This window comes from Rhipicephalus microplus, chromosome 1, assembly GCF_043290135.1.
Source record: "Rhipicephalus microplus isolate Deutch F79 chromosome 1, USDA_Rmic, whole genome shotgun sequence".
In the NCBI taxonomy this organism is placed as follows: Eukaryota; Metazoa; Arthropoda; class Arachnida; order Ixodida; family Ixodidae; genus Rhipicephalus; species Rhipicephalus microplus.
Window position 1 is genome coordinate 172988136 of NC_134700.1, and position 27149 is coordinate 173015284.

The following is a 27149-nucleotide window of genomic DNA, read 5'->3' on the forward strand; positions in this document are numbered from 1 at the left end:
TCAGGTTTATTTTTAATAAATACCGTACATCTGACTCCCTATCCTCATTATTGCAAGAATCAGGAATACTGACGCTCAGTTACCGTACCAAAATTGCCCGCCAGAAAATGCTGTCTCAGATTTTTCACAATAAGCTTCGTATTGATAGGAACAAATACCTATCACATCCTGAAACTAGGCCCTCTCGTCATAGGCCCCCCAAATTTAATGAAGAATAGAGGTTCAAAACTGATTGTTTTAAATTCTTGTTTTTCCCACAAGCCATCAGGTTATGGCACAGTCTACCTACGTATATAACTACCGGTAATAACGAAGATAACTTCTTGTCACTTCTTGAAAACCATCTATGTGTTTCTCAAACTCTTTGTATAGTACTAACTACCATTTTTTGCTTTATGTAATGATTCATTTTCATCCTGTAATGAGCAATTCACACATCACTTATGTATACCCATTCTTTATCATTATGACTTCTTTTTCATGCCGTGTGCTTAGTAACCTTTCTTTGGATACTTTTTTTAAACTTTCCAGATGTGTTTGTTAAATTTTACGTAAAGCTTTCTTGTTAATTTACCAAATTGTTAGCTGCAAACTGAACACTTTTGTATATTTTTACAGTAGAACCCCGCTACAACGAAACTGACGGGTGGCGAAAAAAAATTCATTGAAGTGAGAATATCGTTGTAGTGAAATCGAAAAAAATATCGCGGATCTGAGCTAGCAAAACAAAGGAACGTTTATTCGCAAAATTAAAAAAATATCTGCTACTTCCTATACTTTTCCAGCAGCGTCACGACATGATTCTCACCCATGTATAGCGAGGCCATGGTGAAAAGCACGCTGAAACAACGCCTAAAACCGCTTTCATGAACAAACCAAACAGTTACATTAACACGTTAACACCAGCAGCTGTCCGCCGTCAAAAGTATCTGACAACGCCTAGATGGAGGCAGAGCATCGTGAAGCGGCGACTTTTGCATTATTCTATGCCATTCTTATCATCCATCACTCGTGGCTAGCTGATTTCATTGATAATGTGGATGAACAGCAGCTCTGATTAGTTACCACACTGTCCAAGCGCGAACATAATAAGCATCAGAATCGGACTAGGCATCGTGTCGGGGTTGCACCCAGCAGCTGCGAGAAGGAAACCATGAACTGAGCGACTGAGCTTCAGCTTCAGATCGTCTGGGCTCAAAAGAAAGCCATTGGCAAAACGAAAGCAGAGCAGTCTCATTGCCATCGCTATCGAGCAAGGGCGGCGCCCATGCTGGCTGAACAGCGGCGGTATAACGGCAGTTTCCGATTGTGCCAACGCGTGTTTTAGACTTCGTTGACACATTTTCAGGCTCTGAAAATGCATCGAAATGTTAAAAATTGGGTTTACTGCATAGCAATAAGTATCTGAGCCTGGAATTGCATCGTAAAATTTCGTTGAAGCGGGACGATTGATGAAGAAGTGTTCATTGTGGCGACAATATTTATGCATTATCTCTTATGGACTGCTGATGGGGAATCGTGAATTTTTCGTTGTAGCGGAAATTTCGTTGAAGCGGTGTTCGTTGTAGTGGAGTTCGACTGTATTCTGTATATGCCCTTCCTACGAAAATCCCCTATGAGATCGGCAGTATGTAGAAATAAATAAATAACGTCTACAAAGTAGATTCGGAACTCCGGATTTTAATGAAGCACACGCTTGTTAGCCACATCAGTTGGGCTTCCACAGAAGTTGAAAGAGGAGGAGAGGCTGAGGAAATAGTATCTTTGCCTGTCACCTGTAAAGTGCTGTTGGCAACACTTTAGTTGCACCGAATCATGCACATAAATATAATTCGGCCTCTGCATCGCCTCATTCTTAATAACACAACTACAAAACACCATGCCGCCAGCACGCCATCAACCTAGCCAAAAAATACACTTTCATGTTGCTGTATAATAAGAATATGCTTAGAGATTCTCTCCAACTTCTTTCTTCTGCATTTCTGCTTTAGGAAGCTACTATTTAAGTATCAGCGCTTCATGATAGGACGTCGACAGCATTGCTACATGATAGCATACATGGGCAACGCTGACAAAACTCCGATCTGGTTTGATATTCTCTCGAACCGGACTGTGACAGCTAAAGAATACAAGCAACTGAAGCTCTTGACAATGGACAACAAGCATTCACGATTTACAGTGATGCTCGCGTACACAGCCGATGGAAAGAAGCTACCCCATTATATTATTTTCAAGAGAAAAGGGCTACCAAAAGAAGACTTTCCCGGGAGTGTTATCGTGAGAGCGAACGAAAAAAAGGGTTCATGAATAAGTTCCTCGTGCTTGAGTGGCTCTGGCTCGTGTAGAATCGGCGACTTGGGGCGCATTTCAGCGACAGAGCATGTTAGTGCTCGACTCATTTCGAGGCCACCTCACGGCCCATGTAATGGGAGCTCTGCCTGATGGCAAGACGGATCTTGTCGTGATCCCTGGGGGACTAACATCAATCCTTCAGCCACTAGATGCAGTAATCAATAAACCTTTCAAAGGTCAGGTGCGTGAGCTCTACAATCAATGGATGCTGGGTGACATTCCCAAAACGCCCTCTGGATGTCTACGATGTCCACCGCTCGCGACCGTTTATGGTTGGTGTGGTCAGCATAGAAATGTCTCCCGGAAAAGATGGTGTGCAAGTATTTCTGCAAATGCTGCATCAGCAATGCATTAGATGGGACGAAGGACGGTGCACTCTGGGACGTAACTAGTGAGAAACAGATGTCGTCAGACTCAAGTTCGCATGAGTCTGAATGACAGCACTTTGTGGCCTTCTGACCTATCAATACATAAGATTAGTGTCAAAATAAAAAAGAGTGTTACCACAGTGCAGCTCTTTGTGTCACGTATTTGCCAAAGTAAGGGTGCACCGCAATACCGTGTGATTTTTAAAAATTTATTTTTCAGAGATTCAAAGTTGGGAGGGCCGACCTATATTCTGGTCCGACCTATATTCCGGTTACAGTAGCTATGGTGGCTAGAGAAGGAGGCGTCAGCAACGGCGCGTCAAAGATACAGCATTTCTTCAGGATGCATCATCAACGGTATCATGGTTTCAATGGTAGCGCCACCACACCGGCGTATCTCTCGGGCGAGATCGGCAACAACACCTGTACTCGCCACATATGGGTATGACAGAGCATTTGGCTCACAAAGAGACGCGACATGCGTTTAGCGCTCATTAACAATGGAACATACGTTTATCTGTGGCAAAAAGCTCTACATGCATCCCTCGCACGTAAAAAAAAGGTGACATTTATTGTTGGTGAAAGACGTGACATGCGTTCCTCACTTTAGTGGACGGCGTGCTCTAACACTGCTTGCTGACTAAGCAATTCAAACATTCAGATTTCCTACAAAGCACCATAGGCGTTCCATGAAAATGCTGGCAGCGTCATGAGTTCATAGAGGAGGTCGTACGTGTGAGCTGGCAACACTTTGCCAGGAACTAAACCCCATGACCAGCCACATGCGCCCCACATACGTGCCCACAAGCGTCTTCACGTCTTTTTGCGCTTATGCCTGTTCGCCATTTTCCCATTTCGCGTCCCTTGCGAACAATGGTGTGTGCAATTTGTGAAGCTGCTCAACGGACGTCTAGATGCCCCTCCTACACTAGCAACAATACAGCACTGCTTTCCTGTGGCAAGCGATCCTTTACGCAGAGTCACAAAGCAACGTTGAAGCAGGGCGGAAGTTCGATGTGTCGGAAAAGCGCATGAAGGAATAGAGAAAACAAAGGTCCAAGATCTTTGCATGAGCTGCGACAGAGCGTTCCTTTTCCAGACTGAAGTCTGGACGGTACCCTGCCATTGAAAAGGCAGTTCGAGATTGGGTTCACGACCTGAGAAGCAAAAGCACATACTGCCGTGAAGGACATGTGCATCCCACTAAGCGAGTACAAGTATCAAAGAAATGGGTCACGAACCAACATGGTCCGTGCAGCGTTTTCTACATGCGGCATTTCAGTACCACTGGCACCCCTTCCCCGATGGCGAGCAGCAGCAGTGGTTCACACGATGTCAATGATCGTGAATGCTGCATCCTTCTCTCAAGCGACAATGAGTCGTAAGTGATGTTTCATGGTCAAACAAATGTTTCTTTAAATGAGAATGCATTTCTTAGTCAGGCTATGTCAGGCATTCGGCGTTGTCCGCACCCCGGCCGGTCTTATCTCTTCGCTATCACTCCCTTTCTCATAGCAACGGCTGTGAGTGCGCGCGCTTATTCTCGCCCCTAGCAACCGGAGGCTGCAAGAGAGTGTAAAAGGTAGGTGAAGTTCTTCGCCGCTCCTTCTCTTGCCGTTCGCTCTCTCTCCTCCCTTTGCCCCGCTCTCCCGTTCGCTCGCACCTCACTCTCGACCATTTGCTGGCTGGGTGCCTCTCAAGAACACCTGAAAATGTGTGCCCGAGACGCCGCTGTGAAACACCAACACCGACTCGAGAACGCTGACACCCCACTCTCCCGTCTGCTCGCTCCTCACTCTCGGCCTTTCGCTGGCTGATCGCCTCTATGGGAGATGGCAGTCGATGAAGGCGAATGTCTGACGGCAACGGTACCCTCTATTGACGCAGTAAATACATTTGCATTTCCTCACGATTCCATTTGGGGAGGTAAGGGCATTTTTTTTTGCATCACTCCCTCTTCTGAAAGACTTACTGGCGTGCCACAGCTACAGCATGAGGCAGTGTTTGCAGTCAACTAGAAGGGGTTGGAAGTTTGGGGACAATATACAGTAAATTTATGAATCGGATGTGATCCCCTTGTACACGCTACATCAATGGACGTTACTCACAGCCTTTGTGCCTCGTAGATGGCACAGCATCAGAGTTCTGTGTGGAAACGGTCGTGTGCATAGTGGTGCCACCACTGCTAGTTTCGGTGACATGCTGAGAGGACGAGACCTGGAGCACTGCCACCTCGTTGGGCTTTTCAGTAGAGTGAGCACTGCCTTGAGGATGGGGCAGGCTTCCGGAGGCTGAAGAACCAATGGACACCAGGGAGCCTCGCGAGCTTGACCGGCTTAGAGAGTTCTGTGCAAGGCTCTCGGCAATGCTCTGTGTCGTAAAAGACAAAAAAAAAACGTTATAATAATATGTACACGCAGTCCTGCCAATGTGGCACTTAAACAACTTGCAAATCACTGAGAAAGCTTTGCTTTAAAAAGTGTGCGAACCACCCCTTGCGCCTGGTGCAAGACTGCACCCCGTGGAAAAGACACTGCTATGAACAGCACAGCCAAACCTTGAAGTTGTGCGCGACAAGGAGAGTTCACAGGTACAGTGCAGAGCTGCCATTTTTCCTAGCAACTTCTTTTCAAAGAGAGTCTGCGCTAAGTTTCTTCAGAGCTGTCAGTATCTGCTGTTTTGCATCACAAAACAGATGGCATGCTTATTGGCCAACAGCCGACATCAATTGAGAGTGGCAATTGAATCAGATGTGCTTCTTGCCACGTGGCATGCTTATGATCATGATGAGGGCTGATGCAGCTTCTTTTTTTGTGCCATCTTTCCTTGTGTATATTCAAGCATGCTCGTAGGATGATAGAAGAGAGAAAGTGCTTAAATTATTTATTATTTATAGTGAAATCAGCGATGGATCCCAGTAACTCCGGTTATTTTTGATGGATTTGACAAATTTTTGCACCAACTGATTCGTGAGGAAACACCGATAGTAAGGTCATTCGACGATTACTTGAGGAAATGGTTCGAGACTCCTTTGAATCGAGAGGCAGAGAAGCAACCTCAGCGATGGCAACTTTGTTCACAGCAACCATGTTAGCTGTTTTGCGACATCACAGGCACACATGAAATGTTGAAGTTTAGCTAAGAAATTTAGCGACAATTCAGTAGCACAAAATGAAATTCCAGTAATCCTATGAATTTTTTTTGATGAACTGGTAGATGGCAGCGTCATTGAATAAGCCCGAACAAGACTTCGCACATAAAATTTTTGTTGGTGTTTTGGGTTCCACAAAACACCCACACGTTGATTTGATGAAGTAAGTACCAAAGCTGCAGAAAAATAATCAGGCAGCTTGACTATTAATAAAGAAAGCTTGTTTCAAATGCAGTACACTAGACTCAGAAAAACAGTTTAATTTACTGTAAATATATGCAATCAATGTACTAAATCGGCTTAACCTGAAATGTGTTTGTTTCTTCAAGAGTCGAGATAGCCTTTCCAACTTCAACATTGCTGTGAGCAAGCTTTTAGGTATGCCGCGAACTAGTGGCAATGTCTTTTTTATTTTCGCCAATTGATATTGCTTGCAAGACGCCAACTCTGCTTTCAAGCAAAATGGAACTGGCCTCCTGTTTGTGTAATAATGCCCACAATATTACACAAACAGGAAAAACAAAATAATGCAATGACCTTTTTCTGTGGGAAGAACTGGTATTACTCTCTTTTAACATAAAAATCTGCTAAGTGAACAGTTAAAAGCATCATAATTTTATTTTCTAAAGAAAGAAAATCAGTCTGCGTGTAACATACTTTTATTATTTTCAAATAATGATACAAGAATCTCCAGGGTCATCTTACAGTAAAAGATTTATAGAACGCCCAAGTTTCAAATCTGAACGGAGAAAAATGGTGTACAGCTAGCCTGATCTAAACAGGGCAATATCATAGATGCTGCTAGCCCGTGGTAGTCGCGCCACTAGCCAGATAAAATACATAAGGAAAGGGAAATGCAAGCGATGCTACCTGCCATGCCATCCTAGACAATTCACTGAGCGCTCGCACTGTCAGGGCTAGTAAAATGCCAACCAGCTCTAAACACACCCACAAGTCACAGTGCGGCCGACGTTATTGCTGCACAGCAAAATATTAGGCTTGGGCAAATAGTGAATATCAGATTCGAAGTGAATTCGAAGTGAATAGTGACTTTGGTAGAATAATTTTAAATAGTGTATATAGGTATCACATATAATAAAAAGAAGATGGGCATATTTTTTACGATTTACCTAACCTACACGATATTGTTTTAAAAGCTGAAACAAGGCCTGTGCAAATGCGATTTTTGGTTCAAAGGAAGAGGAAACAACTTTGAATAGTAGCAGGATACGACTTTCAGTAGAATGCAAGTGATAACCTGTAAAATTTGGTATGCTTTGAAATTTACAATACCTATAGCATACAAGATGGAAAATCAAGCTTTTAAATTTAAAAAATTATGAATCGTTATGAGGGCAATATATAACCTTAAAGTGGGACTTCGTAGCAGTGTGGGTTTCCCCTGGATAGGCGTTTTCATGGCTTAGCACACCTATACTGCAGCGCAACCATTTTTAGAGGGATTACATACAATTACACCTATGCGTTCATTTCGAATACTTCAAAAAATTTTGCCTTTCAAAATTAGAATCGAAGCAAATTCAAGTACAGTTGAATAATATCCATTTCAGTATTCGTATTATTTGAATATTCACACAAGCCTACAAAATATATTTCACATATTTGGCTGCATAGAGCAACTGGTCAATGATGACAACTTCGTTGCGAAGGATGATGACTGGTGACGTAATTGCAGCCATCAATGAACACACGAGTAATGTTGCGACAGAAAAATACCAACACAAGTGACTCATGGCTGAAGCGGCGGCATAATTTCTACGCCCGGTGCTGTTGTTCCCGAGCATGCTGAGAGCGAGAGTTAAGCGTCTTTCATTTATCAAAAAAAGGGTTGGCTGGCGGAAAGCACTCTAGCAAACAGCCTGCATACGAAACGATAGCTTGCTCAAAGCTTATGAATGAAATCCTGTGCCAATGTTGCTGCAGACGCGAGTTCACTGGGTTTTTTTTAGTTGTAGTTATAGCGCGAGAACAGAACGACCACAAATAGACAAGATAGACACGATGGCCTGGACAGGTGTTTCCACTGGGCATGGGTTTTTTTCTCAACCCATCGTGCTCCCATGTTTCAACGGGATTTGAATGGCGCAGGCTGCCCTTCCCAGACGTTTCACCCCTGAAAGTAGCCGAGTGTTGGGGCAGGGTATGCCTGTGCCCATTTTGTAAAACCGGTGGGTATCCGGCGGTACGTGGATTCGAACCCACGACCTCCCGCAGCTGAGGCGGACACTCTACCACGAGGCCACAGCTGCGGTGTTGTTGTTCATTAGCAGGGATTGCAAGTAGTGGTACCGCTTTCTACCAGCGATCCCTGCTTTAGACAATAGAATGTGCATGACATTCTCGCTATCTGGCCACTCGAAAACAGCAGTGCTGAAATTTACATCTTGAGACTTTGCCACTCTGGCCGCCAGTCACTTATGCAAATCTTACATTGTGACTGTACGTAACATAAGTGTGTAGCGAGCCACAGCAGAAAATATGGGGGTTAATTTGTATAGTTTTACCCTTTTTCTTTCTTCTTATTCGATTTTCGTGGCTTCTGCTCTTGGGTGCATTCCTCCACCCATCAGGCAATACGTAGAACTTAACCAAGATAAACAAGGAGTACAGCGGTGAGCTAATCTACCGACTTACGTTAGGAAGACAACTGCGACACCTTGCATGGCACACTCACGGACACCTCATTATCTCATTCATTCATCCAGCATTAGCTGATGCGATATTACTGAAAACAGGTTCAGTGGCTGATACTAGCTGCGATTTCCAGTTGTCAACACATTTACATAGAAGTTGTCATTCTGAACATTGAACCACAAATTGAGCCACAAATCGAACATTGAGCCAAGCTCATAGAGCAATACGACAACCTGTGCATGTGTGGCCATCCTTTACGTCGAAGGAATTAGCAAGGCTCTTTCCCGCGTATTGTCAAAATATGATTTGCGCATTGCGCACGTCCCTACCAACAAGTTCTGAAACTAGCTTGTTAATGTGAAAGATAGGCTGCCAACGCAAACTTACTCTTAACGCCTCAAGGAGCACAAACGTGGCATCACCAATAACAGTTACACCACAAATACCATTGCTGAGCCCGTGCATGAACATGATCCTGCCATCGACTGGGACAATGCCGCTGTCATTACCAAAAAAAAGAACTTGTCATCATGCCGGCTCCAAGAATCCCTAATCATCCAGTCAACTACAATGAATAGGACAACAGGGACTAGGCCTGCTATTGACGCACACTCATTGCGTAACCTATTGGGTTCATAATTGACGATGACTTGTGGTCCAGCTCAATGAACAAGGAACTCGCACGCAGTTACGAAACGTCAGATCATCATCAGACTTGGTCAGTGACTATGTTTCACTCCCCTCATCCCCAATCCTCTTAACGATTTTTTTATTTTAGGGATGTATTGCTTAATCTGCATTAAAGTTTGTAGCTTTAGATTGTCTCCTGCTGCAGCAAGCCTGTGACTGTATCCACCAGTCCACTACAGTCGCCGACCGATTTTCCGGACTCCAAAAATTCGGACTTGTTGGATATTCCGGACTTCATAAATGCACCGTCAGGGATTCCATAGAGCTAATGCATTGTTTTGACCGATTTTTCGGGCGAATTTGCCCCTGAAAGTTCGATTTTTTGAACTAAATCGCTCGTTTTGATCCACGCTCCAAGCCATTGTGAACGCCGCCATGTTGGATTTTCTGTCGGCTTGGCTAAGCTTGGTCTTCAAATGCCTTTCCTGCCTCCGAGATTGGAATGCGCACGCCATGTTTTAAGTTTCAAAGGCCGTGTTTGCTTTTTAAAAGACGTGGTAATGGACGCCGTTTTTTCGTCTTCGGTCAGCACTATCGTCATCACATCGCACGGGGAGGAGGCGAAAGAAGGATTCTTTTATTGTCGTTGCAGCTTTTTTCAGTCGCCATTCTGCACGTGTTGTGTCGGGTAGTGTCGAGACGTTGTGTGCTTCGCAGCGGCTACCTGCGGCATCGAATTTTGTGTTCTCGGTGCCATGGCTCCGCTATCTGTGCCATCGCGGGAGCCAGGTGGTGTGAAGAAGCGTGGGAAGTATACGACCCTGACGATGGAGAAGAAAGCTGCCATAATCAAGCTAATAGAGAGTGGACGTTCGCAGCTAGATATCGCTGGATGACGGTCGACGCCGGATGGCGGTCGTCGTCGTCGTCGTCGGATGACAACGACGACCGCCCGCAGCCGTCGGAGATCGCCAACGCGGTGACAATTTTGTCGAGCGTTTACGGCGACGATGTCACCTTGGCGCAAATACGGGCAAACCAAATTGCCTCCAAGCGTAGTTTGAGGCAAGGCAGCATCAAGGACTTTTTTAAACCTGCCTGATGCAATAAACTTCAGATTTTTGGCGATAACGAATTTTTCGGACTGTTCGATTTTTCGTACTTTTTTTCGGTCCCCGCCAGGTCCGAAAAATCGGTCGGCGACTGTATGTGCTTATCAAGGATATTGTGACTTAAATGTATACACAGTTGATGTCTTTTAATAACTGAAAAATATCCATTTTAGCAGTGCTATGCAAACACCAGCTAGCCAGCAAAATTTCACTAAAGAGGTTGCCGAGAGTCTGAAGGGGCAATGCTGTTAAAAGGTGAATGAATATTTACAACTTTAAGAGATGCAACATTAACTTTTACATGCCTCCATCATTTCGAGCTTTTCCGGATATGCCAAATCACCGGGTGCAGGATTGTAGCCCAGGATATCCGTGCGAATGTAGACCAAGGTACGGTAGACCAACCGCTCCTGCACGTCTTCGAGCATTTGCTGAGCGATCTTGCAAAACGCTCGCAGCTCATTTGCTGCGATTGTCAGAGGAATAACAGGGAGGGTTAAGAAATGACAAGCGAGCACAAAACATGAAGAAATGGTGCACTTATGGGATAAGTTTGATCTCTGGACGTGAATGTACACATTCAGCAAAAATTTTCCGCAGGAAATTTCAGTACTTTGTTCGAACTACTGAGCACTGTAGACAGTAGATTATTCAACGTCCACAAACACCAATAAGCCTGTTTCCTAATGACCATACTAGGGTTCTTGTGAGGAAGCTTGTTGAATTAAAGGTAACCTGTTACTTTTGCACATGATTAGTATGAAAACAGCATGCCTGTATGCTGTCGCAGGACGTGTAAACCTGGCTCCTGCTTTTGCAACAAAGCAATGTGCAACAGACAGGACTCCTAATGTGCCTCTAGCACTTCATTTCCAATTCAATAATAAACAGTAATTTGTGAACTTGGTAAAAGGCCCGTTGTATAACACTTTGAGTATACTTACGATTCGCAGCAACGTGTTGCTCCATCATTTCTACCTAAAAACAAAAATTTCGGCAATAAGATTTCTGCCTAAAGCAAAGGTAATGAATAAAACAAATGGTTATTGTTCATACAGAACAATGCATGGAATACATAAAAAGAGAAAAAAAGAGGCAATGTACCTTCAATATACTGCAGAGTTCTGCCAATGTTTCCAGGTGATTGATGTGAATTATAATGGGACGAAAAACATCATACAGTCTGCCACAAAGGTGACCCAGGAAGTCACTAAAGAAAAGAAGAAAAATGAAGGACATACATTTATGTTATACACTGGAACCTGGATATAATGAACCTCAATATAACGATTAGCAGTTATAACAAAATAAATGAAAAATCGTCTTGCAATAGGTGTAGTGTTAGGAATAAACCTATATAACGAATTTCTGGATATAATGAACTTAATTTCGTGTGTGATGCAACTTTGTTATAATGAGGTTTGAGTGTAGTAATGCTTTTGCAGTTAGAAAATAAGCGATATTTCAATACCGTGCACACAGCAATACTAACTTCCATGTTATAGCCAAGCCTGCTACAAATGGTCTACATGACGCTGCTCCTAATCATTAAAGAATCACTACAGAATAAGCCTGTTACAACTTGACTTTAAAAGTAGTTACAGAGTTTCAGAGTTTCAATAAACTGTGGCATCAGTGGTTTGCTTGACACAAAAATGTAAGTACCACATGTGCTTAACCCTTTTAAAGAACATACTATCAAGGTATAGTACCTGGTTATGGAATGCAGGATAAGTAACCTCTGTATTCAGAAACACTCCTTGACCTGAACTTCACTTGCCACAACTTTCAATGCAGCCCAAACATGTTTTGAACGTGCTTACTTAGGCGGTACAAAGGCAGCACAGGCACACAAATGCGTTTCAAACACGTTGCACAGAAGCCGCTGGCAAATCAAGTTCAAGTCAAAAATTGTTTATGAATACGGGGGCAAGTCACCTTGAAACTCAGCCAAGACAGTGTAGCAGCTTGACGTGTGTTAAAGTACTTTCTACTACTTTGCTGCTCTGTAAGTACAGTAAAACTTTAGTGTTATGAAACTCGCAGGGTAACCAAAGATATTCGCGTCATTCGAAATTCGTATCACCAAAAACTATGGAAACTATGGAAAGCTGGTGAAATTTTCGACATTAACAATCATAGAGGCAGTCATAAATATAAGGCCCGTGCGCGTAATAAATAAACCAGGTGTGCTGTCACCTGCAACTAGTAATACCTTTGTAATGTTTGCACGCTTTCCTGCACGGCGCGAGTACTGCAGCGAAAGTGACTTAAAGGCCAACTCCAGCAATTTTCTGAGGTCAATGGATATCAGGGAAATGCAGTGGGTGCATTGATTTGCACACTTCCCCATTTGTGACAAATTACAGGCTTGAAATTTTCGCATATTGTTTTTAAATATAAGTTTCATAGATTGCCTCGAAACGCTCACCTGGCTTGCCAGAACTATTGGCAACATTGTGCGTGTAACGTCAAGCTCGGCAAGGCTACGAAAGTGACGGAACTCAGGTGCCACTGCAGTGTCTGATTGTCTGCTGTGGATTGTGTGTGTTTGGCCGGCGCATCCTTGTTTGAGCCTATGATTTCCTTTTCCATGCAGGTGAGTGTGCGATGGGTGGCAAGTGGTACCGTGTTTACTCGCATAATCTTCGTACTTTTTTTTGGCGGAAAACCGATGCAAAGTTGGGGGGTGCGAGAATTACACGGGGAAAACGTTCCACGAAAACGGACAGTGCAAAAAAGAAAACAAAGTGGCTGCAAATCGGGACTCTCACACCAGCAACTAACAGCAAGCTTTGAGAAGTACTAATTAAAACTTACCTCAACATTAAAAGCACTGGTTCAACACAACGCAAGATTTATTTGAGACACTAAAAGTGCAAGCCAATAGTCGAGAAATAGAATACCATACGCAAAGCCTGTCGGTGTTGCGGCCGTAGTGGTAGCATTCGTCACGCAACAGGAGCCTTTAAAGGTTAGCGTAGGACGTCAGTATTGGGCTGATGGCTGTTTAACAGAATCGTCGGCAATTTCCTTCTGAAGAAAGAAAGTTTACGATCAATCCTCCTTTTAGGCACACGGCAGGCCCAACGCATCTTGGTGGCTTTCAGCTGCCATCACCAGTAGCGAACACATACCTCGTAGACTCCGAAGGGCCTACCGGCGGCCCTGTTGTCATTGTTTAGTGCATGATCTATCACTTTCAACTTGAAAGCAGCCGTGTAGCTTTAGTATCGCCTCATAACGTGACAAGATTCCCAACACAACATACAAAACACGCCCCAACGCACACTTGCCACTTTGGCTTGGCTCGGGTTGGATTGAATCTCCATACAGTAATAGTTCGGTTGATGCTTAAGAGATGGCGCCAGATGACACGCACTATTATCATCAGTGGCTGGAACGAGCAGACGACATTCTTGCGGCAGTTTTTGGGGGTGCGATAATTACTCGAGGAAAAAAAGAACCCGTATTTTTGTTGGGCGATGTAGGGGGTGCAAGAATTATGCGAGTGCGAGGATTAAGCGAGTAAATACGGTATTTCACCGTGGGCCCAATATGATAAAAGCCATTAAACACAGCCGAGGACTACACTTTGTCTCGATTGTAAGGTGTTTTTAGCTAGCACTGGCGGCTTACCACACGGAAAGTTTGGTTAATATCGTGCTTGTTAAAATGCACACATGCACGAACTTCAACAAAATGAAACACTTTCAGGGACGAATGCCGGATTCACCGAGAGCGCATATATCAGTGTATTTATAAGGTGCACATAGTGAGAAAGGTACTTACTCGGCCGACATTAATAATTAAAATTTTCAATATCATACTGCGCTCCACTAACTTCTGCCCTTTTTCCGTGACAACATTAAAGAGTCTGACAAGGAACTTCTTGGCATGAGCAATTTAGCCTATTGCCACAGCCACAGACTCGGATGACCTTGACAAGTGGTGCCATTTATCGGCATTATGCGCAATCTGGCAAGCAGATGCAAAAATCTGTTCTGCTTCATTGAAGAGGAACAGCGATGCCGGTTGACCTCCAATTGTATCCGAATTGTAGCTTTCATTGACATCTCCAAAGAGCTTGTGCACATTAAACGATCAGTCACAGGCATGGTGCGGCGCGTTCTACTTTCTGTGGATTCCGCGGAGCATCTCCTCTTCCTGGCTTTCACTCTTTTCGTACTCGGCGCTGGTGCGACCGACACGCCTTGCTGGGTTTCCGGTTCTTACCAAGCAGTATGTCATACATAGACAGTACACTCGGTTGGGTTTCTGTTTCGGTATTATGCCTTTTTGCTTATTAAAAATTAATTCCAAAGTGGCCGAGCATTTCAGTTATCGGGCGCTTGACAAGAGTCTCAAGAACATAAAAGCACGATTATTTAACATGATAAAAAAATCGCAGGAGTTGGCTTTTAAGGAGCCTTTTGTTGCAATAGATAAGACTAGAAAATTTCAGAACCTCTGTGCTTTGTTGCTTTCTCATTGTAGTTTTGTTGGAGAGGTTTTCCAGGAAATTTATGGTGGTGCCCATGCGATCGAAAAGATGTCAGGCGTGTTCGTCCCAAACAGTCATGCATGATGTTGCAAGACCTAGCTTCCTTGCCAATTTAGACTATCCACTTCTTCTTTTGGTCCTCGTCCACCTTTATAGAATGTCTAATGCACGAGGACATGGTATGAACTGACGTGGTAGGCATGTGTAAACACAGTACGACCGCAGCACATGTCGACGTGTAAAAAAAAAAAGAGCAATGACACTTCAACCTGCAATCTAACCGTGAAGACATACAAAGGTGCATTAGGGCCTCTAAGATTTTCACACACAATATCAGGGGCTACAACACGTCCCTGAAGATTTATTCTGGCCATGGCGCAAGAAAAGTATTTTGCTACAGCCGGATTCTGATGAAATGGTGGCGCGCATGCCCTCGCTTAGGTTTTGCCCGAGAGTGCTTGTCATGTTTTCTGTGACTGCGTGGGCAGCACCTGCTGATATCTCCATAACAGCATCAAACGTCACAATGTGAAAATTGGTTCGCAACAACTGCGCTCTATTACAGTGCAGGTCGATGGGCCTTGGCCGGGACCATAGAAAAGTACGCTTCACCCCGAAATTTGTACGAGCAGTGATCGTATCAGAGAGATTTAACTGTAGCATGTCCTTGAGTGAGATCATGTGAAAACGTCATTTGCCAAACGTTTGCTTGCATCTAGTGATTCAATAAGCGACGCCCAGCGCCTTGTTGTGCTATGAAATGTGGTGCTTAATGAAGTATGAGAAGCCAAGTGAACGTTTGGAAGGTGAGAAGCTGTACATTCTCATTCCGTATAGTATATATACATACAAAAAAGCTGTATTCTGAAATTGTTTAGGCCAAAACCATGATACAATAAAGACACACCCTGTGGTATAGAAATCACAAATTAATTGTTGCCACCTGAGATTGTGTCGCATGAGTGTAAATCTAAGTACTAAAGTGCTTTTGCAATTTACCAATAGAAATGCGACAGACGAGGTTGGGCATTGCACCCATGCCTTCAGGCTTAACGGTGCAACACCATAACTGCTAAGCTACCATCATCATCATAAACCTGGCTACGCCCACTGCAGAGCAAAAGTCTACCCCATGTTTGCTGCAGCCACGTTATACTCGCGGACTTCTTTATCTCATTAGCCCGCCTAACTTTCTGTTTTCCCTTCGCGTGCTTGCCTTCTCATGTAATCCAGTCCGTTACCGTTAATGAACCAGTGGTTAGGTATCTTGCCTACACGCTACATGCCCTAGCCATGCCCACATGATAAACTACCATAGAAGGGCAACTGCACGAGTAAACTTACTCCAACAATGAAGTGGCCTTGGAGAAGAACTGCATGTACAACTGGTGCTCATCTTCACAGAGGTGCACCAGGAAGGCACACCCGCTTCTGACCAGAGCACAATGATCGCGCTGGTGAGTGGCTGCGAGTTCTTTCATGGCTGTCGACACGCTAGGCCCGAGCAGAGTCTCTCGTTGCCCAAAATAGCAGGTATGGCAAGCATCCATCAGCTCTCGATACCTGGATGTACACAAAAGATAAACTGTATGCAGCACTCATTAAAAGTCTGAGAGCGTCAATACACAAAAGTTCTGACACCGCAACAATTGTGCATGGGCCCCTTTAAAAGGAGATAGAAGTTTTCGACTTGAATGCGGAGTTTTCGAAGTTTTCTGAAAGGGGCACTGACATAAAATTTACTCCTGTGAAGATTTTTGCATCAAGGAGTAGCTATTGATACCCTAGTACAGATTCGTGACCTATAAGGCAACTGAGGGACAAATACCTATCAAGTTTATTGATTTATATGACTGGTGTCTAGCACAATTCAAAACGGCCAGCAATCCAACCATTTTTAAAACTGAAAGTGCTACCAGTAGCACTACCTCGCGGTCACCTCCAGATCATGCCACAGCTGACCACTTCTCCACAGAAAAGACTGACGTCAAGCTGAGCAGCACCGCAAGCATTTTGTCTGCTAGATGCACACATTCAGTCATGTCTTGTCCCCTGCATTGCCATCGTCGCTGTACAAAATGTCGACTAAGGTTGAATAGGAAAGCCTGGAGCTTGGAATCTTTGCGATTTTGATGCCACAGATCAGTTTTGCTACTATCGACCCTTTGCAGAACAGCGTTTTCAAAAGAGACGCCGTTCCAAGCAGCAATGCTTAGAAAGGCGTGCTCCTTCAGACCCAAGGATGCATGCTTCGGCCATGCTGGCTCATGCGTGTGAATTACCTATATTGGTGTGTTTTGGCTGGTGCAGCATTCAGGTATACGCAAAGGAATCAATGGAATATCGGTATAGGAAATGCGCACCAGCAGAGAAACAGAGTATGTTCCCTGCTTGCCAGGTTCTTTTTTGCGCCTTCAAATCGCCCCACCTATCCGGCCTCTGACGATGGTGGCGGCAGTGACCTACCAGGTATTACCCGGATGCAAGGAAGTCTATGGACAAACTAAAGTTCACTATCAACGATACCTGCAAGTCATTTGTTAGCGATGATACCTGTTTACAGTCGACATTCGATTTCCTGGACTCCCGAAATTCCGGACATGCCCGATTTCCCGGACTCATCTGTGGCACCGCAAAGTTCCCCATAAAGTCAATGTATTAAAAAGTCCGAAATTCCAGACGCTTATAGCCTTCGGCATCCAATTTCCCGGACTTTTTACTGTTATGAGGGCTCACCAGCTCCAAAGCAACTCAGATTTGAACTTTTTGTGTTCATAGATGGCAGCACTAACACACCATAAAAAGGCGGGAAGTTCGAGCATGCTCTAGGCGTCTAAATCTCACCAGGACACTGAAATTTCACTCTTCAGTGTTCAAGCTTCAGTACAGCTTCAGTGTATGGAATAATGTCCATTGGCTCCATTGGCATGTTCGTGGTGTAGACAAAAAAAGGCATCAGCATTGAGAAAATTTCTAGGAATGAAGCCTTTTGGAAAAAAGAGATATTGCCCCGGCTCAAAAGATTTTACGTGCACTGCATGTTACCAGAGCTTGTAGATCCACGAAGGAGCCGTGGCCTTCCGATACGCGAGCCTGATTACATCGCAGACGCGCAAAGAAACCGTGTACTCAAGCAGGCTTTGAAGAAGACTCCTAAAAATTAGGCCGGCCAATAAATCCCTGAACAATCCTATTCCACTGCATGTGGAAGTTACTCCCTGCCAACCATCTCAGCACATCCCACATCTGGAGACCCTGAAAACAAGCAAACCGCACCACCGTGGCCGACCCAGAAGAACTTGCCACTCTCCGCAAGCTTGCGCGCCACATCGACAACATCAAAAGACAGCTCAGCTTTATCGAACCACACCTGTATCAACGCAGACGCCCACGTTTTCACTCTCCAAGCCGAGACCACAACACCGCCTTGTCACAGCAGCCTGGTGAGCACGGCCAGTGTTACTACCACCGATGCTTTGGGAACAGAGCCCAACAATGTTGACCACCCTGCTTCCCTCGACCCCAAGGGAAGCGCAAACGGCAGCTCTTCGGCACAGCTGCATGCTGTCAACCTGGAGGCGGTCGCATCTTCGTCACATACCAAATCACAAAGCAGCAATTCCTTGTCGATAGCGGTTCTGACATTTGCTGCTACCCGCGAGGCCATCTTCAAAGTCCTTGCCCGCCGACATCTTTCGGGCACAGTGCGGCGAACCGGTCCACAATCAAGATGTACAGCTCGCTGCGCCAGCACATCCAGCTCAGGAACCTAGGCCGCCACCTTCATTTGAATGTTCTCATCACTGACTTCACTGAACCAATCATCGGATCACACTTTTTGGCACATTACAACCTAATCCCGGACTGCCGCCACGACAGTCTCCTCGAAACGGTCGTCGTGGCGGCAGTCCGGGAAACCTAATGACTGACGAGTGATTACGTTTCCAGGCTTCGACGCCAGTCTGCGCCACGATAAGAACACTCAGATCTAAGACATCGTCGCTACTAGCGCATCGTCACTAGAGATGGTATGTCTGGGATGTATCACACCGAACATGTAGCACTAGTGTCGATGTGACAGGGGCACTGCATTTTCCATCAAGCTCTCGAACGCTGTTTGCTGTCGAAATGAAATAACTTCCCCGCGATGGTCGCGATTCAAATTTGGCCAAGAGGACCCATTCACACCGAGAAATCGAATGAAGGACACATCTCGATTTTGAAACTTGGCGTCAGTGCTTCTTGAAGTAGTGTTGAGCCAAGTTATTCTACTTCTCTGTGAGACTAACAGTGGTGGGAACACCGTCCAGCATTTTGGAGCAGGCAAATCTGCTTTTAAGCAGCTACCTCTGTGTTTGGAGCACACGCGGTCTTTTTCATAGTACACACAGAGGAAGAAAACTTAGCTTTTTTAGTTTATTGTCCTCTCAATTTACATAATAGTTTATACAGAAGCAGCAAGCCTACAAAACAAGCACCAAAAAATAAACAAAAGCAGAATCTTATACAGAAGTGGAGAAAAAAGAGTGAAGGATATAGCAACGACTCGCTGGCTGCAGCATGAAGTTCTAGCAGCGCGTGCGCATGCTCACTCACGTAGACGTGCCCACGGAAGGCACGGGGGAGGGGGTAAGAGAGGGGGGCGCAAAACCAGCCCCACACATTGACATGATAGGGAGGGAAACGCTGCGACAAACCGTTGCCCTACCCCCCTGAAGGAGAACCTTGTGCATGCCTATGCCCCCTCCCCTCACACACACACGTTGAAAGCTTGTTACAATAAAACCTTGTCAATACGTACATACGAGCGAAAAAAGCAGCAAGCCGCGTATAAAATGTAGAATGCATTAATCACCAAGTACCAATTCTTAACGCGCACCATGGCCGCTGAAGAAGAAATAAATACAGTGCCACTGCAAATATTGCCTAAAGTTCCTACCACAAAGCCATTGCGTTCTCTTTGCCAATATTCAGAAATGATTGGCACTCTCGCACTATCTCACATGGACATCGGACGGCACGCGGTGCCGACATCAATGATTGATTGATTGATATGTGGGGTTTAACGTCCCAAAACCACTATATGATTATGAGAGACGCCGTAGTGGAGGGCTCCGGAAATTTAGACCACCTGGGGTTCTTTAACGTGCACCCAAATCTGAGCACACGGGCCTACAACATTTCCGCCTCCATCGGAAATGCAGCCGCCGCAGCCGGGATTCGAACCCGCGCCCTGCGGGTCAGCAGCCGAGTACCTTAGCCACTAGACCACCGCGGCGGGGCGTGCCGACATCAAGGAGCATTTCGAAAGTACCAAGGAGTCCGGGATACGCAGCTGAGGCAACAATGGCATAGCGACAAAATGGACATATGCAGCTGTCCGCGATAAATGTGTAGTGTAATCTGCTACTTGGCGAAAACAGACAGCTTTTTGAGACCGGGTACGGTCGCAGGGAAGCCGATTGTCTACTCGCTAGTTGCGTGCAGCACTTTGCCTACTTGGCATACACACCGTGCCGTCCACTTGCGCCCACCCAACTTCAAACCACGCACAGATGTGGCAAGAAGGCTACTGCGTTAATGCAATGATGCGAGCCTCCTGCAAGCGATGCTCTAGCGGTCTTGTCAGCGGACGAAGGTGTGTTAGGGTTGTGCTTCATGAAAGCGTGTAGTATGCTTGCTGCCTCGGTGCCTACGATCCGCAAGGATCAAGTTAGCGAAAGAGAGCTGCTTCTGTTTCTGCAAAGCAGTGCATGCTGAATGCGGTCCCGTACAGCGACCGAGGCGGCAGCAATTGGCACCCCCACGTGCCAACGCAGTCGGCAGTTATTAAAAGCGTGCAGTAGGCTAAAAGCGACGGCAAGTTGCACATGCAGGTTTTTTGTTGGCGATGTCATACTGACACATTTTTCAGTGGACGCCACATTGCCTTCGGTCTTTGCCAATTGTTATGAGAAAAGGCACCGCCACAATCGCGTGGAAGTCAGAATAATTGATCAATCGATTCCGTACTGCTGCAGCAGCCCAACTCTAGGGAAGTTTTGATAATAACCATCTGGTAATTTTGGTGACGATTACTTTCGGTTGCACAATCACCTTGTGGTGCAGCAATGGTGCAAATTAGACAAAAAAGACCCTTTTGAAGCAGCAATGATGCCCAAATTTCCAGTTGTCACAGGTTGGCACAATTGGCACAGGTTTCCCACCACTGAACTTACCAAACAATTTCGACTATGTGAGACCACGGCCACTGGATAAAAAACAAGGTGCGGCCTGTTGCGTCGCGTCGCTGTCAATGGGCGAGCGCGTCTGGGCAGAGTTGACAGTTTTAGCTGCATTTGGGGAGGGCGCTGACGCTCCACCCGTCGAAGCGGATGGCACTTCGTGTTGCAATGTGGTTGCGTTAGGATTTGTGCATATCTGTGTGCTTTCTTGTGCTTATTTTGTGTGCTAGCATGTGTGGGGGCATTTTGCTTTAAGTTTCCTGTGATCAAGTACGGCTCTTTGGTGCACGCGTGTGTGGGTGCTGATGAGCAGCTCAAACGCGAAAAAATAAGCTAGATTGAAGCACAACGTATTCCCCTGCAATCTACAGCACCAAGAAGCATATCGAGATGCGTATTATTCGAAACAGAGCACTTATTTTTGTCACAAACGAGGACTGAAGCAGACGCACGTCACCGCTTCCAGACGACAGCATCAAATCACCATGCCAAACGTTTCCTTCACGAACGCGCGCAGTGAAACAAGAAAACAAGCATCAAAAGGCGCCCAGGGCGTGCTCTTACCCTCTACACATGTGACAGCTAACCAGCACAGATTAGTAGAAATCAAGACATTGAAACGGGGTCTTTTTTGGGGGCGACCGTTTTCGCAAATGAACCGGCGAAACGAAACTTTTTCTCCTGGCTGCCGCCCTGGTATGTGCTACGCACAATACAATTGCTTAGAATGTTCGCGAAACCGTGAAGGATCATAAGTAGATGTGTTGGAGGGTGGGACTGTTCGTGAACATCGGCCAAGAAGTTGTGATGTTTGAGCGGTGTGAGTGATTCGTGTAGCGCGGTGAGCAGATGTAAAAAGAATGGAGTTATGACACCACTGGAGAACGTTGTTGAACAGTGTGGCCAGGATGGCGACCAGCGCTGGAGTTCGTTTCAGTGTTTCCATGAAAAGAAATTTTCGAAACACGTTCCAAAAATTGTGAAGTAAAAGCGTGTGTCGAATATTTGGGGCTGCTAAGTGTTCTTGCGCAGTTTATGGTGTTTGAGATTGCATTTGTAGAGCGGTTTGTTCCCACTGTCTTAAATACCTTCTAAGTGATTTTGTGAGTTGTACTTGGTAGCTGCAGAGTGTGCAAGTTTGTGTGATGCCTTCGCTGAGAATACATAATTTGTGTTGATAGCTCTTGCTTTTTAACTTGGGCTTTGGACCGCAACTGGCATAGTTCATGCATTAAAAGAAGCAACGTTTAAATTGTGCGTGTTTTCGCAGTGCTTTTCGGTGGGCTGATACATCAGCCCTTAAAATCTGCCCGGAAATTACTTCCCTCTTAACGGAATCAGTGACCTTTTTCATTTAAGGTGAGTCAAATGGGCAGCATTCATGGACTGTGACCTATACTCCACGAATGATTGGCCCTCCTGTGGCATACTTTTCACATATGTGGTGTAAAAGGTACTCCTAATAACGAATAACATTCGAACCTGTGATGTGCAGCTACGGAAAGTGTTGTTTATGGCTTACTGTGCCGTGTAGAAATGTGTGTGAAAGCGCTTCTCCTGGGAGAAGGGGTGGCGCCCGAGCGGGCGCGAGGTGAACTAGGCCCGACCTACTGTACATTGTTTTTTATCCAGCGGCCGTGGTAAGACCAAGCAATTCAGCAACTGTACAGGCAAAGAAGACTTTAAAGAATATTACACATCATAGAAAAGCGTACATCTGCATGCAAACTTTGTTGAAGCCAAGTGCTTTGCTGATACACATGAAAAAACTAATTAATTATCCATATAAAAAAATATTGGATTAATTATTATTTCATAAGCAGTTTTATATACCACTTCTATAATTCTAGAAGTAATCTTATTCATGCTAATTCACAGCATGATGCTCTGAGGAAAGCCTGAAAATTACAAGGTGACCTTGGAAAGAAAGCATGGAGCAAGATGCCGCAGGAGTGCTTCACATTTAAAAAGGAGAGAACAAATAAAAAAAGAGTAAGTTTAGTACATACTCAGCATTTCGTTCCACCCGTTCTTCAATCTGGCCCACCAGAGAGTGAATCCTTGGTGCATGAGTCCTAAACTTGCCGTACAGCAGTGCGAAAGAATTGTCGGTGGAGCACAGGGGGTCCTTGCGGGACAACACTTGGTGTGTCGTGTGCTCCAGGGTACTCGTCACGTACGACCGAATCATCTCCAGCGCCTGCCACTGCATGTGTTTGAACTTGACCAGGTAGGCACCAGCTTCTTTGTATTGAGGCTGAAATAGCAGAAACCAACGTCAGTTAGGTGGAGTCTGTGGCTCGAGGTGTGTAAATACTACATGGGCGTAGAGATGTTACGTTTTTCTGAAATCACTATATTCTATGGATAAACCAAGAAACTGCACATTTAGGGGTTGTCTTCTTTGTTAGACACAATATTAATCAGATATAACAGACAATCATGCCAAGGGAGGTATATGATATATTAGTAGAAGTAATTATAAAGTAAATGTGAAGAAAGGAAAGTGGACGAAAAAATAAGTTCCTGTGGGCAGGAACCGAACCTGCGACCTTCGAATAACCCGTCCGATGCTCTACCAACTGAGCTACTACGGCGGCTATGCCTTGTCCGCTTTGTGGAGTGTATATGTGCATTAAGGGGGGTGCGGGTTCTAGAACTACCAAAAAATGGCCAAAAAATTGATTGCTTGCAAAACTTATTTTTGGGGCGTTTGTACTTCTGAGCACCCACTCTCGAACTACTATTTCTAAATTCGATCAGGAAATGCGATAAAATGGGCTTTTTAACATACTGGTTTAGTTGCTTTTAAACACGTTTTAAAAATGTAAATCCTAGAGTTTCAAATAAATACGTTAGAGGGAACTCTTGTGTTAGTGTCCATGAGAGCTACAACACATGACTTTTCATCTAGCATGGGAACGATGGGTAGTACGTGGATTTGTCTATTCGTCGTAGTTTCTGCTCTACTTGGTTTTACGTGGCTTAGAGCTGTTTTGTCATGAAATGATAATAAGCAAATGTTCAGCAGTTGCACTTCAATACCTTAACATTTTAGGCTCACTAATTAAAATCTGTTAACAAAGTTCAAAATGAACAGTTCTTTTATTCGTAGCAAAACGAAAACACTTTAATTAGCAAAGCCACAAGTGCGTTCTAAGCCCGCAAGCATGAACAGGCATATCCATGTACTAGCCATTATTCCCAGGGTTGGTGATTAATCCCAACGCCAGAGTCCCCTCTAGTTAATTTTAGGAAACACTATGCAGCTCAGCCCGGGAAAGGAATGCTTGAATCTGTCACTATAACTCACGCTCTTTTCATTTCCACCAAAATCTAATCCCACGTTCCGGCCGGTTGTCGGTCCCTTTAACTTTTTCTCTCAAAGGCAAGAAATTGTTTTTTTCTCAAACAAAATAAAGAAAATATTGGGGTCTTGTATAACAAAACTAAGAAAGTCTTATGAGGGACGCCGCAGCTCGAAACTCTAAACTTATTTTTTTTTTTCACTTGGGCTTTCTTCATAGAGTGCACATATATCAAAGTATATGGGTGTTTCTGCATTATGCCCCCAATGAATTGTGCGGTTACAATTTGCATTCACGGCGACCACCGTAACCAGGAATCATACCCGCACTCTTGAAATGAGCAGTACTACATCTTAGCTGGCAACAGAGCCACCACGATGATGAGTTGCATGACAAAAGTATATCTGTATCCAAGCAACATGGCTGCATATGTGCTGACCAAACTAAGTGACAAAGATGACCTTACACACTCACGTTTGATTCTAGATAGCTGATGCACTCGTCCAGTCTTGTCAACATGGGTATGAAAGTTTCACTCAGAACAGAAATGTCGGGGGAAGCCATTTTCTGAATCGAGAAGAAAAGAAAAGGTGAGTGCAGTCACACGAACATAACGATCATTCATTCTCAAAAGTAACCTGCAAGTCTTACTTGGGATAAGGTGTCCAACTCTGTGAAGTATCGCAGTTTTTCAGCAATGGTTTCAACGGCGTTCATCAGTTTTGACTGCAAAGTAATAGACAAGGTGTCACTAATAATGATTGGGATGGTGCATAAAAAAAACAAGAAGAAAACACAAATCCACGAAGGTACCTGTTCATCCAGCAGGTGCTCGCAGGCTTCGTGAAGTGCATTTGTTTTGTTCGACACAAGCTCGTATTCCTCTTGGAGCAACCTCAATTGTGCCATCGACGCATCGATTTCACTAAGCAGTCCGCAGCACTTTTCCCGGTATGATGACACCACATCAACGTAGTTGCTGTTAAGAATGACAAAGCAATGCAATTAGATACTAGGACGCAGTAAACACTATCAATAAATTGTAAATTTGTGTTGCCATTTTCTTCAGGCATGCCACAAAGACTATCAGGGGTAACTGTAGCGTTAGTGTCTAAAGGAGTCGCAATTATGGCAATACAGCCAGCACGAAATGATTTACAGTATGAGAGTTTTCTCAGAATGTGTTCTTCTGGTTTCTAACAAATTTGTGACTGTCATATTGCTACACAAATGCAATACTTTGCACTGATTGTGCATGTGTGCAAAAAATAATAACCTATATGGTTGCACAAAATTGTGGGCACTTGAAATGTAGAAATGTCAAACGAAGTAAATATTGTAACAAGAGTACTCGAATCAAGAAGCATGAAGATTTTACTAGCCAAGAAACTATCTTGTCGTCACAGTTTTTTTTATCAATCTCTGAAAACTCCTTCGGCACAGTTCTTTCCTTCTGGGCGCGACATTAAGAATGACGAAACATGGGAAGCCTGAATGACAACACCATGCATCTCGTCTGAGGACTGGCCGAGGGCAGTATTAAATTGACCAGTAAAATACGTTGTACAACAACAACAACAAATATGCATAAACAAACGGCTTCATACGTATATTCCCAGTCACTTTCCTCCATCATCCTCTCTTCCACCTCGGAGAACCACGTCAGGAACTACAAGAGAACGTCGAATAAGGCGTACTGCTCGCAAGCAACTGCAAGACGTGACAAGTGTTGAAGCTGTTGTCAGCGTACCTGTTGTGCATTCGTGATCGCCACGTCTCCTTTCCAAACTTTTTGCAAGCATTCTGGTAACTCAGACAGTTCGGGAACCAGTGGCATCGCTTTGCGTTTGAGGTCTGGCGTCGTCGACAAACTCGGAGGCATCTGTAATTAGTTTTGTTACCCCGTCGATTGCGCACAAAAAAAAAACAAAAACACTGAAGCACGAACAGCGAGCCAATAAAGTTGCTAAAAGGTACGTCCATGCATTAGCCACCGATCGGTGAGCAACGGTGACGTAGCGTCACCTGCGCGAGTAGTACGAGTCGACCTGGTACAGTAAACTTAAAAAAGGTTTTCCTAGAATGGCCAAATTATTCATTCTTGCGACAGACAAACCATTCCAGTTGAATATTTGTCAAATGACTTCACAAAAGGGATAAATCACAGCGGCGAAAGCAGGATCTGAATAAAAAAAGAAACATTTGATCGAACTTCAAGGAACACTTAAGTTTAGCAGGGAACTTTTCTAACAGCCAGCGTCATACACTGACAAACATTTAATTTAAATCACCGATTTATTAGCTACACATTCCGTCTTTATTTTTCGCAATTTTTGGGGTATCCAGTAGGCACAAATAAATGCATGAACGGTCCGGGCCAGCAGAGTCTGAAACCATCTCACATCACCGCCAGGTCACTTAATTAGACACGAAAAAAAAGGTACTTACTCCATCGGGCATAGGGCGCTCTGCAACATGGGCCATGAGCTGAGATATACCTTCAGCTTGTTTCTCAGTGATTGGTGCCAGAGGTTCCGACGGGTGTTCCCAATTTTCTAAGTTATCCTTGATTTCCTTCATGTTTACATGCGACGCGGCTGCCATGTTGCCACATGTATGCATCAAAGCAACCATGGTTCCGGTAAGCAAGGGGGCGTGGCGATGCGTTTTAAACGTAGAATAAAATTTTGTTCACTGAAAAAATAACACATCTTAAAAATAAAGCTTGTAGATTTGCATTTTAGCATGTTTTTTGCAGTTTACTTAAAACAAAACAGTCATTGTATTCTACAAACGTCGTGAGATGGCAGCACTGCCTCGACTGCATTAGGAAGCGCCATATTTA

The 27149-nt window shown here is 44.6% G+C and overlaps 1 protein-coding gene across 2 annotated transcripts in view; it reads right to left on the minus strand.

Annotated features, from left to right (window-relative positions):
* Cog3 (conserved oligomeric Golgi complex subunit 3) overlaps nt 1-26935 on the minus strand; it is a 58218-nt gene extending 31283 nt beyond the window's left edge. The window contains exons 1-12 of one of the 2 annotated variants that reach the window (XM_037428971.2): nt 26753-26935; nt 26055-26186; nt 25912-25973; nt 25118-25283; nt 24956-25030; nt 24779-24871; nt 23006-23253; nt 16117-16335; nt 11373-11478; nt 11213-11246; nt 10574-10734; nt 4829-5090 (exon numbers count right to left, since the gene is read on the minus strand). In XM_037428971.2, the coding sequence (XP_037284868.2) occupies nt 4829-5090; nt 10574-10734; nt 11213-11246; nt 11373-11478; nt 16117-16335; nt 23006-23253; nt 24779-24871; nt 24956-25030; nt 25118-25283; nt 25912-25973; nt 26055-26186; nt 26753-26926 (1732 nt within the window). In that variant the 5' untranslated portion in view covers nt 26927-26935. Of the gene's footprint in view, nt 1-4828; nt 5091-10573; nt 10735-11212; nt 11247-11372; nt 11479-16116; nt 16336-23005; nt 23254-24778; nt 24872-24955; nt 25284-25911; nt 25974-26054; nt 26187-26752 lie in introns of both variants that reach the window. The other variant, XM_075888246.1, reaches the window with a different exon arrangement.
* Nucleotides 26936-27149: the final 214 nt, after the last annotated feature.